The sequence below is a fragment of the Epinephelus moara genome, chromosome 7 (genome assembly GCF_006386435.1).
Source record: "Epinephelus moara isolate mb chromosome 7, YSFRI_EMoa_1.0, whole genome shotgun sequence".
NCBI lineage: Eukaryota > Metazoa > Chordata > Actinopteri > Perciformes > Serranidae > Epinephelus > Epinephelus moara.
Genome location: NC_065512.1, coordinates 31,647,961 through 31,660,433, shown reverse-complemented (window position 1 = coordinate 31,660,433; position 12,473 = coordinate 31,647,961). Strand labels below are relative to the sequence as shown.

Sequence of the window (12,473 nt, the reverse complement as noted above, 5' to 3'; positions counted from 1 at the left end):
CCACGGTTGTTAGTAATTATTTGATAAACAACAGGCTAATATGCTAATTGTTACCAGCTGTCAATGAGGTTACTTGGTGTGTTTACACTCCAGTTACAGTAAGACGCTCGACTTCACCTGTCCCCCCCAAGGGCCTGACTATTCACCACCACCCCCCGACTACAAGGCAAACCTACACCCCTTTCCGAAAAGGTCGCCTGCTTTGCACAATACACATCATTACCTTGTTCAGTTAGCATAACATAATCAACCGGTTTTAGTGACTGCCAACATATTCACATGGACACAACAGTAAACAATGGATGCCTTGTGCACATTTCTTTTGCTGAACAAGTGGATTTCCTCCTCTTCTTACTGTTTTGGTTTCAGCCTCCCTCAGGAATGTTTTTACCGGGGCACATTCCTCATTCTCAGCTCATGGCTTTCCATGGTGTCTCAGTTTTGTTGGCCAGGACCTGGTGCGTTTGGATGGCTGTGTCACACAGAGAAATAGGCTTCCCCAGAAATCAGTCAACACAGTGGTAGAAAAGCATCTTGAAAGGACATTTCTCTCTCAAAGACTGCGGCACATCTGATGGTATGAAGATGCAGAAGTCCAGACACAGCCAGGACTTCAAACTCAAATAAACAGAAATGTCGCTATGGATGATGTGGCAGACAAATGTGTGCTTGTATATAGTGCACATGCGTGTCTCTGTGTGTGCATGTGTGTGTTTGCTAAACCTGCCAGGTGGGGGCCCCTGGAGTACCCTGACAAGAACCATTAAACTTTATAAGCGTGAGGCCCAGCTGTCAATCAAGCTGACAGGCTGCCCCTGTCCAACCCTGCTCTGAAGTAAACCCCACGAAACCCCAGAGAACCCCTGACCCTGCTCTGACAGGGAGCTGCGTTAGTACGGGCTGGGCAGGGCTGAGCTGGGACTGGCTAGGGTTATGGTGAAAAATTGGCAGCTGTAGTGTGAAGGATTGAGAAGTTTTGACTGAAAGATTGATGGTTTGAGTCCCCAGAGTGGCTGGGAAGTTTTGGGATGGGAGTGGTGAATAAGCACCACTGTCACTCTCTTAGCCACATTCAAGGTAATCTGGTGGGGCTGAACCTCGAAGTTCTCTAGGAGACGATCTCCATAGCTGGGTGCTTTGGGCAGCTCCCAGGTGTGTTTGAGTGGAGCTCCTTGATCAGACATTGGACCAAAAATAGCCTTGCGTTAAAAAAACTCAAGGGGCTTTGTTGGTGTGGGTGTGTTGCTTCATGATCTACACTACACCATTCAATTTAGAAAGTAATCTACTAGGAGTGTGCTCTTGCAGGTATACTTGCTCAGCATCTTATATTCAGCATATTTTGCTGAACTTTTTTTTGCCAGATGCCTCTGGCTATTGTCAGTCTGAACACTTATGATCAGAGCTGAAATGACATGTTTGATTCAAGTGGTTTACAGAAAATGGTGATCATACCATACAAAGCAAGTGCTTTGTCATAAGATATCAAACTAACTGCTTAAGGCAATAGAAACAGACTAATGGCTACCAGACAGGTGTCTTTTGAGTACCACTGTTTTTGGAAAGAGCGCTCTGGGAATAAGTCCTAAAACACGAAAATGAGTTTGCATTTTAGCACTCCTGGTTCCCTTGTCTCACAGTCAGTAGGTTTTTGTTTGAATGCCTGATATAAGGTATGTAGTTAACACAAGCTGAAGAGACTTTCATGTTTTGTTCTATGACATAAGATACATCATTAAACAACCCACTCACGAATTTTTATAGTTTTCATGTGTCTTGAAAAAGGCGGATGCTAACAACTGGCTAAATGAGACTACAGAATGTCATCATGCAGAACACAGCTTTACAGTCTTGTTATGGTGGTATTGTCAAGTCATGCGACCGTAGTGTAGTTTGTTGATGGCCCAACGTTAGCTTTTTACATCTGGCGATTGCATTTATGCTTCAAAAGTCATAAAAGGGGTGTTTATCCATGAATATTGTCTTGCTGAACAAAACGTGTAAGTATCATAAATGTTTTTTTACCACAGAGCTTATTTTCTTCAATAATCCAAAAACCAATGGAAAAATCCCATTGGCTTTTTAACAAGGGAACCAGGACATCAGCCTATAGAACAATGTCATCGCTGGAGCACTCTATAGCATATTACAGGAGGTTATCTGACATGTGTTGTTGTGGTAAATAGACCACACCAAGATGTGTCTCACTGGATTAATGTAATGTTTGGCTAACAGCAACAATCACTTTCAAACAGGCAACTGATTAAATTGTGGAGATATGTGGAATAGGCAGACTTGTTTATTTCTGTGTTTCTGTTGTCATTCTCAGCCGTAACTGTATCGTTTGACGTTTTCGTCAATGGAGTCTTGTTGGTTTGAGATAACAGTTTCAGTTCCCCATCGGAAAAGGGCTGTCTGATGGCAAGATAAAGCTGTGAAAATATTCTAAAAATAGCATACACTTAAGCAGATCTAGATTTTTTTAGTGGGGTTTTTTTTAATGGCTAAAAACTAATCAATTCAGGCAACCCTAGCTCAGCACTGTTTCATTTTATGAACATGATGTGGGGATTTTCTACCAGGAAGTTATTGTGAAGAAATATTGTGATGTGGACTTTATTACAAATATAGCAAGAATGCTCATTTTGCAGGCCAAACTACCCATTTTGTCTGAGGGCTGATTGTAACTGTTGGAATGTGAAAAAATAAGGTTGGGTTTGAGTGATTGCATGGATAAATTATGGAAAGATAGAGCGGTTGATGTAGTTCCGAAAGTTGTAGTGTCTGTCTTGCAAATGAGGCAATTATACTCCACTGCTGGACGTTATGTCAGTTACTCTGAATGAGAGTGTTTGCCAAAGAGCAAATAACCCTATGTAAAGATATACACGCAAACTATACTGTATGTGAGTCTGTGTGCACACACCTCTGTCCGCTCTTGTGTGCATTATGTAGCCTGTCGTGCCACAGCAGGATTAAAGTATCCCTCTCCCCAGACTGCCTCTTCCCTCGGCCCCCGCTGACCCCTCCCACACACTATTTGTTTTAATTAAAAGAAAACTTCCAGCCTTGGCCAAGCGAGTCCAACCGACGGTGACTTTTTCCTCTTCTCTCTGGCGTTCTGCTCCCAAATCTCAGGCCAAACCTTTTTTCTTTTTCTCTATGTCTCTCTTTACACGTTTCTCAGTTGGTCCTTTATTCTGTTGGGGTTACGATGGAGCAGAAAAGGGATGCTTGTCGTCTGTGTTGGAATGTAGAGCTGAATGGGCCTGTTTGACAAAATGGGATGAGAAAGTGTCGTATGTGCAGTCGGCCAAAGGGGAAATTGAATCATTCCGGGTTGGGAAGGCACGTTGGGGAATAGCCCTGTTTCCTCCGAATTGTGGCTTGGAGAGCTTCATAGGCTTAACCGGGCTCCCTGAGGTGTGTGTTTCTTTGAGTGTGTGTGTGTGTGTGTGTGTGTATGAGTATGCATGTATGTATGTGTCTGTGTGAGCAAGTAGGTTTCCATGTGTATGCATCTGTGCACGCCAGTATGTGTCCTTAGAGTGGGACACAGTACAAAGCACACATTGTAGTTTTGTGTCAAAGAGTAGCAAAGCTCTCAGTGAGTGGGAGGAGGTGTGCATCTGCAGGCCTATTTTCTATTGTGTCAGCAGCTCGAGCTTGTTCCCCACCTCTTGGAGTGATTCAACACCGGGCTGTGGTCCACATTCAAAAGTGATCCCTTAAACCAGGAGGGAACAGCATTAGTTCAAGTGAGGTTTCTGCCGTGATTTGGAGCAGCGTTTCTGAACACCTGTCAGTCACATTCATAAAAATACATATCCAGCCATGTTCTCTAGTTAATGCTCCTAGCTGATGTTCCCAGTAGGCACAGGTTCAGTGCCAAGTTTTTTTGCCCTGCAGCAGTTACAATTCAGCATAAGTGTCTTAAATGATCTCAAAGATGTGGTCGGTGGATACTGTAAATCACTATTGGTAGAAAAAGTTATGCAGGAAATGTGTTTTGATGTTTTGCTTTATTATTTTGTTGTTGTTTGTTTCAGTTGGACCCCATTCCTGATGAGGTGCTGCAGCAGAGACCGAATGCCAATGCTGTCCAATCTATGGAGAAAGTTCTTGAAATACAAAGTGAGTGGATTTCACACCTAGAGCTAACATGCATCAGCAGTTGTGTGATTGTATTTTTTTCATGTTATTGTTACTATTAATATTCCACATTTAAAACGAGCCACGGCCATCAAATTTCTTAGCACTGATGTGATCCAGTATGCACAGCGACCGTTCTAACTTGATTTTTACCCTGTCCTGGTGTTTTGTAGGTAAATACTGGCGCTCACTGCAGCGCTCGGCCTCCACACTCGGTTGCTCGTTGAGTGAAGCCCTGCGGCGTGAAGCAGAGGAAGCTGAGACCGTCTCTGCCATGGCCTCATTGTCTGTGGCCAACAAGCACATTGGAAAGAGGTACACAAGTTTATATATGTGTAGTAGTTCTCAGTAATCGGTTAACCTTCATAGTTACTGTACGGACATAAGAGTGGTATCAATCTTCTCATGTAACTCTTGTCAAGGAATCAAATAAGCATATATCCCAAAATGTCAGACTGTTAAAATATTAGACCCCCTATGACTTCAATTCATCCTAAAAAATTTTATTTTTCGTTCACTGTGGAGGGATGTAAGAAAAATGTTTTCTCAATGAGTTCAACGTAACACATAGTGATATATCGACATTTGCTAGATAAAGTATTACTTTAAAGTATACAGTCATGGTTATGTAAGAGAATAACATTACAGTATTGTTTTTTTCCCCAGGGCTGAAGAGGAACCAATGGAAGAGGAAGCTACTATGTAAAGAAACATCCCTAGCCTTTGACCACTCAGACCAGTCTACATCTTTGACAGTGCCCTCGTCCAGTCAGTGTCCATTTCAGTGCCACTCCTATGTCTCACCCCTGCCACACCAAAATGGCATCTTATTAAGGGAGAGAACAAGCCGAGCTGGCAAAAGTGGCGCTCAAAGGAAATGGAACACTGAAGATGAGCGATGCGTTCTCTGATCAGCAGTGCACAGACTGATCAGCATAAATGTGTTGCATTGTCTCTTCAAGACCTTGGATATAAGAGGATTGACTCAACCATCCCACAATGACAGCCTTGAGTGCCAGTGCTTTTAAAACACTAGACAGGATGTACTTTTTAAATGCCAGTCAGAACCATAAACGGATGATCCGTCGTCATTGACTTTTCTTAATGTTCTGTTCATTCTTTATCTTCGTCATCACACTTTCGTCAAAAACCACCAGAGCTAATGTGATTGTGACTCTGCACTTCGGATGAATCATTCCTGCTCTTTTTAAATATCCGGATGAATGGAACAATGTGGTTGAATTTCTTGCGGTTTTCAAGGTGGGTGAAGATTTCAGATGAGGAAAGGTCAGCAGGTGTTCTAATTCCAAAATGACTGACAGTGAAAGACTGTGCATTCGTGCCTTTTTCTTTTCAAACCTGGTGGATTTTCTGTTGAACTCTACTGAAAGAGCTTTGCCTTAAAAAAACAGGTTTGGGAACGAGGCCTCTTCTCCCCAATCCCTTAAACATTTCTATCCTGGCAAGACATCCAATGCCTGCATGTTGTTGGCACATAGACTGGAGGACCTTGGCATGTTTACCTAAAATTCCCTGCAAGCAGGTTTCTGTCTTTCCCTGTACCTCCATCTTTCCTTTTTCCCCCGTCATTTAAATAATTTTATTTCAGAAGGTAGTTCCCAACCACAAGTTGGAGATGGTTCAGTTTTCAGGAAAGTTTCAGGTTTAGTGTTACTCAGTAGAGCGATGTATCAGATACAGTCCTGTAGCCAGAGGTAATGTCTTGAAGGGCGAGGTGTCCGCACCTGAGGATTTTTCATACATCGCAGCGGATGCAGCAATCCTTAATCAGTGATATCAATTTCTTATTACTTGAAAATCAATTTACGGAGATTTAGAAGTGGGTAATGGGGAGCCATGTGTGTCCCCTTGGCAACAGGCCTGATCAGCAGACTCAAATGGCATCTGCAGATTTTTTTAACAGTTTTCAGCAGTGATCCAGGATGATAATCTGCAGACTTCTGTGGAATGTTTTTTTGTTTGTAAAGTAATAGACAATAGTCATTTGGAAAAGAACTGCGGAGATGTTGTCAGAATTCGGCAGGCGCAGATTTTGTGTTGGCCTGCTGATAAGATAGGCATCAAGCAAAGACTCATGTAGCATGCACTGTACTAGAACAACAGGACTTATGAAAACTACAAACCTTTTCATACTGTGTGTATTTAGACAGTAATGAAGCCAAAGCATGATGGACTTTGATCTCTGTAGTATCAAACCACTTCATTTCTACATTAGAATTAGTCACACTTTTTGTCAGATTAATGAGATGAGAGGAATTAATCTCATATGGGCCAATTTGTTTCAGCAGCCCTCTCTTTATGACAACTGTGTCTCTGCGGTTACAATGACTGAACCACCTGGGATTTTCCACAAGGGTGTTCCTGGGCTGCACAGGCTCTCACAGCTGGTTTAACATCTTTAGTCCCTTGTTAAGCACATCTGCTGCCCAAATGTCAGGTGCTGTGAGGCAGGTGTGTGTATATCTGTTCACATACACTGAAGCACAAGCTGCTCTTTATAAATATTCAAGTGCACACATATATTTTTCCAGTTGTTATTCTTTATTAATCATCCTTTTCTATTGAGCAGTGACCCAGCCAGTGGGATACGCCCATGCATTATGAGTATCCTTGCAACTTTGAATAACACATGTAGCTCAGATTCTGTATCCTGCATTTTACTAAATCGGAATCTTTTTAAATCAGGTATTAGCTTAATATTTAAGAAGATAGAAGTGAAAGATCGGCTTGTTGCATTGTACACTGAGCTTAATGAATTTGTGCTCTGTACTGGCTCTTAATTTAAACTTAACCCCGCTAGCAAGACTATACAACTCACCAGCCACCAGCCTAGTTGTAAGTAAATTTAGTTGTCCATTTTGGCCAAAGGCAAATGTGCTACAATGGCCCCAAACATTTCCATTGCTAAATGCATGCTGCAGCTTTGGAAATGACGATTCAAAACCCATACGAAAATCCAAAACAAATTGGATTTACAACAACAGAAAATGTGATTCAAATGAAAAAACAAATACATGAACAGCAAACACGCTTCAAACTCAGAAATAATGCAAAGTCTCATACAAACCTGAAAAAACAAATGCAACAGTAAAACACTGCACAATCAGTTAACATGATGGAAGTTAACCAGGCCTCCAGGGGAGCGTTAGATGGAACAGCCTGATTTTTAACCAGAGCCACAGAGTTACGTAAATTTGTTGCTCTTTTATGATATTATACACGGCTAAGGCCAACTGCCAAAAAAAAGAATCGTACCTTTTAATGTTACGACTTTATTCCACTTTTCTTTCTGCTTCAAAAACAAACACACTCATGTGTGGTCTGTTTCCAGGGCTGGAAGTTAAGCTGTTCCACTCAGCGCTCCCCCTGGAGGCCATTGAACTTCCATTATGTTGACTGGATATGCAGCATTTTTCTGTTGTATTTGTTTTTGGTGGTTGTGTGTTTTTGGCTTTGCATCATTTCAGATGTCTTTGTTTTGGCTTTCTGCAGCACGTTTTGCATTCGCAGCACTTTTCCATTGTTGTATTTGTTTTGGATTTCCGTACGTATTTTTGAGTTGGCATCGTTTCTGAAGCTGCAGCACGTTTCACCGATTGGAAAAGTTCGGGGTCGTTGTAGTGTGTCTGCTCTTGTCAGCCACTGAAGCTTTTGTCCTTTTCACAAAGAAAAAAATACATGTACAAGATTGATAAAACAGTCAGTGTGCAGAAGTAAACCTCTGTCTGCAACCATTTCTCCAGCTTGTGTTTGGCCCCTGGGCAACTACCTTCTCTTACCTTTGTTTCATCTACGAGCTAATCATGTTTAATGTATTTTTGCAGTGAACAGGAAACAGAATGCTGTGGTGTTTACTGTTGTTTACTGTACAAAGGCCGTTGATCTCCTGAGTATTCCTGCCACACACATTTGTCAATGACTACTCTACTTTAGTTGATTCTCTTGCCCCTCATCCGTGTCTTTTTTTGTTTTGGTTTTGTTGCCCTTCCAGTGGACTCCAGTGACTTCTTTTGTACTTTTTTAATGTTGTTTTGTTCATATCCCCCTGTCTGTGTCTCTGTTACATTGTAAAGCTGACATACTTCACAACAGGTGAGGGTTCAGAGTCTGTTTTTAGTGGACATTACATGACTGTGTTTTCTGGGTTCAGGGTTTTTGTGGGAGGGTCGGGATGCAAATGTTTCTACTTTGTATAACGATGGACAATTGTGTATTTACTGTCTGTTCATAGTAGATTTATATATGAAAAGAAATGAGTATATTATATATATATATATCTACATAATGAAATACTATGATCTTGTTTTTGAAGTTGGTATTGAAATGATACACTTAACGGGCCTTACATACAGTCGGCTCTTTTTAGGGTGTCACTGAAGGCACCATATACTGTCCTTGGTTAAAGCTGGTTACGTGTTCAGTAGCATTTACTGGTTGTCTTTTTATCTTTCAACACTGATGATTAGTTTTTGGCTTTATCCATCCCATTCCCTCATAACACTGTTACAGTAGGTGTGCTCAGCATCACATGTCATTTTTATTTTTTGTGTAGATATTGTAGAAAACCACACATTTTGGCCAGCACCTATAAGTATTTCAAGAAATGTGAGACTAAAATTCAAATTGGGATTCTGCACGTCTCAAAAGTGGCCAAAGTGGTGATCTGTTTCTTCCTCTTTCTTAAAGGTTTACAAGTTCATCTTCAACAACAGGAAAAAAAAAAAGAGCAAGAAAAATGGGATGGGTGGATTTGAATTGGAACATGGCCATGCTATTTCCCCTACATTAAATCACTCTGATGGGCCTTACAAATGAGTTCACACCATCATCACTTATTTCCTTATCTGGCCAAACGTCTTTAATTTTAATTTAACTTAACATTTCTTAGAATTCCTCTCATCCACATGTGTAATCTGGTTCATCAGCTAAGTGATGCCTTGGGTTTCAGGGTGGCCTGTTGTTTAGCAAGACCGTCCTGTATCCAAAGGGTCGCAGGTGTTTGATCCCTGAAAGAGCCCACGTCTTTCTGTCTTCAGAACACCAAAACTCTACTTCTAGTGTCTCCTCTACTAGGACCAATGATTTTTTAACAATTTCTATGTCTCACAGGAATATATAAGAAAAAAACAAGATTATAAGGCCATATGCATATTGAAATTTCCTAAAATCTTGATCAGACTTGCAAAGAGCAAACTTTCTCACTTTGACTGAATGTATCTGACCTCTACTGGCAGAGTGATGCTGCATCTCTCTACAGAAGCACCGCTTGGGTCAGGTGTTCCTAAATCACCTCCATGGCATTCTTTTCCATGGTTTCTGCAAATAGCCAGAGAGGTCAAATTTTAGACTTTTTTATGCTTGTTTCATCTATCACTTACCGCTTGTAAATTAACGAAATAAATCTTAAATCCCTTTATATCAGACACCTATACAAACAAACACAATTTTTTGTAATTTTGAAAAGATTCTTTTTCAGGACTTTCTTCCCACCATTCTGATGCTTCATGCAAATATATGTATATGTGGTTGGAATATGAAAATGCATACAGCGAGGCTATCATGAGTATCACCTTTGCTATGATACGCTGACATCTCTGGGCATGCAAACACACTTGGTGAGATGCTTTTTGGTAACCAAGCCCAGAACATTCCCAGAACCTTTGCACATCAGTGCCAGTCATGGGGTTTCTACTGCTGAATGCTTTGGTTTCTCAAAAGGAGCCAAGACTAGCACTGTCTGGCCACTTTGGCCGTCTGTCTTCACTGTTAGTCTTAACACAATGTCCAGTAATGAAAAAAAACCCCAGCAACATTCCATTTTGTTATAATTTCCATTTATTAGGAGGGGCCATATCTTTTTGTTTTAGCCCTCATAGTTCGGTCCAGCCAGGTCCAAGAACTGTCTGTTTATTTAGGCGGCCTGGTCCGACTCCACTCCATTCCTTTTTTTCTCTCTGCATGATCTGTATGTCCGCATGCACTGCCTACCTGCTTGTCTGTCTGTCCCATACCACATATCAGCACAAGGGATCGAGCACTGAAGGACGTTAGTACTTTCACTGTATCCAAACTATCTTATCTCTTTTACTGCTTTTTTTGTTTCTGCTGGGGAGGAGTTTGGTTGTTGTGCTTTTACCTGTACATGTAGGATTTGGAATCATCAAACCCTGGAAGACTTCTGTTGAATATTTTACAAAAAAAAGAAAAAAAAAGGTATCTAGCACTTGTAACACAGACAATAGATTTTATTGTATTTATGTAGAAAAACAAATTGTTTTAGGGGACGCTTTGTAAACTGCGACAACAGAATGGACAAACTTTTTTTATATACCAGGCAGGATGTGACTTTGGTGGACTTTTGGGAAGACATTTTTTGTTCTTTGTCACATCTGGACTTATCAAAGGGCTCCATTCAGGTGCCTGGTCATTGTTACGGTTGTCCATTCCACTAAATAAGCCAGTTATTGCTATGACCACTGTGGTTCAAAACAAACAGTTCTAGGTTTACATATGTATAAAATGCATATTCTTTTTTTATCAGTTATGTTTTTGACTTGTTCCACCATTGTTACAGAAATAGTACATTTTTTCTCGGGAACCTTTGCTCTAACATGTTGTCTTTGACATCTACAATATAAAGTATTGTTTTGGAAAAACTGCAATGTCTGGTTTTTATCTTAATAGTGTTGGTTGCTGGTTTAAATTGCAATGAAAAGGCTTATTCACTGTCAGAGAAATGTGTCTCACTGTCAGACATGAAGGCCGATGTCAATAAAAATCAATGCAGCAGAACCAAAGATATCTGGCGCGTTCCAGTACCCAACATAAATTTAGTATGCCAGAAAGAGGTTAGTATGTCCCAGTACATAGTGTGTCGAATGCAGTATGCCAAAAATACCAGGATGTCCTCCTGCATCCGGTCGTGTATATGCAAGTCAGCCTGCTTTTCTGGCTGTTCTGACCTACAGTCCTCTGTGCAGCAGTAGATTTGTCACGTCGACTGAGCCACAGACAGATGTCAGCTCAAGCTATGGGTATATGAGCAAGACGGCCAAAGTTCAGTCCACAATGTAATGACGAAGTACTATGTCCAAATTGTATGCACACTACATGAAACAGGATGTACTTTGTAAAGGCAGCTACAGTACGTACTGAAAGTAAAAAGATAAAGTGTGCGATCTGGAATGCAGTGATCATCTTTATATGCCTCCGCGTCAACAGCCGTAGGTGGAGGCATTATGTGTTTGGACTGTCTGTCCAATGCTTGTAAACACGGTATCTCAAGAACGTCTCAAGAGAATCTCTCCAATTTGGCACAAATTGCCACTTGGACTCAAGAATGAGCTGATTAGATTATAGTGGTCAAAGGTCAAGATCACTGGGATCTTACACTTGTCTCGTTCTTGTAAATGCAATATCTCAAGGACGCCGTGAGGAAATTTCTTCAAATTTGGCACAAATGTCCACTTGGATTGAAGAATAAACTCAAGAGAATTTAGTGATTGAAGGTCAAGGTCAGTGTGATCTTACACTTGTCTCGTTCTTGTAAATGCAATATCTCAAGGACGCCGTGAGGGAATTTCTTCAATTTTGGCACAAATGTCCACTTGGATTGAAGAATAAACTCAAGAGAATTTAGTGATTGAAGGTCAAGGTCAAGGTCAGTGTGATCTTATAAAACATGTTTTTGGTCATAAATCAAGAATTCTTCCATAAATTATGACAAGACTTCACACAAATGTCTAAAAGGATAAAATGGTGAAGTGATGACATTTTATGTCCAAAAGATCAACTTCACTGTGACATCATAATGTTCTGCATAAAACACTTCTCTGGCCATTACTCAACCTCACATCTCAGGACCAGAAGGGGGACATATTTGAAGCACTGTCAGCTGTCATGGGTATGACTTTATGTTCTGTCTTGTTCCTCTGGTAGTCCACCACAAGCTCATTGGTGTTGCTGATACTGAGTTTCAGGTGATTGATTGCACTTTGCGATGAAGCACTTTATCAGTCCTCTCGTCTCCTCTGTAGAAATAGTCTTGAAGTAAAGACAGCCTGTTTCCCACTGGAAATCAATCATACATGTCAATATAGTTATGACGCCAAGAAACACACCTAATTATTTTTATTAAATTCCTTCAAAGGCTTCACTACATTTATTATGTGAGTCTGGACAGACATGGATGTAAACAGCAGCTTACAACGTACAACTGCGATGTGAGGCAGTATTTCTAGTTTTTTTCATCTTTAAACTTGTAGTCTTCTGACCTAACCGACAAGATATCACCTGAGGCA

The 12,473-nt window shown here is 40.9% G+C and overlaps 1 protein-coding gene and 1 long non-coding RNA gene across 6 annotated transcripts in view; one reads left to right on the top strand and one right to left on the bottom strand.

Moving 5' to 3' along the window:
* The window catches only part of hdac4 (histone deacetylase 4), a 150,505-nt gene extending 142,037 nt beyond the window's left edge, over window positions 1-8,468 (top strand). For all 5 annotated transcript variants that reach the window (XM_050049746.1, XM_050049745.1, XM_050049747.1 and 2 more), the window contains 3 exons: window positions 4,050-4,134; window positions 4,326-4,467; window positions 4,819-8,468. In XM_050049746.1, the coding sequence (XP_049905703.1) occupies window positions 4,050-4,134; window positions 4,326-4,467; window positions 4,819-4,858 (267 nt within the window). In that variant the 3' untranslated portion in view covers window positions 4,859-8,468. The remainder of the gene's footprint in view (window positions 1-4,049; window positions 4,135-4,325; window positions 4,468-4,818) is intronic.
* On the bottom strand, window positions 6,197-10,885 carry LOC126393554 (uncharacterized). Its single transcript, XR_007570279.1, has 2 exons — window positions 9,244-10,885; window positions 6,197-9,195 (listed from the first exon to the last, which is right to left on the bottom strand). It is a non-coding gene; the product is annotated as an uncharacterized LOC126393554 (long non-coding RNA).
* Window positions 10,886-12,473: the final 1,588 nt, after the last annotated feature.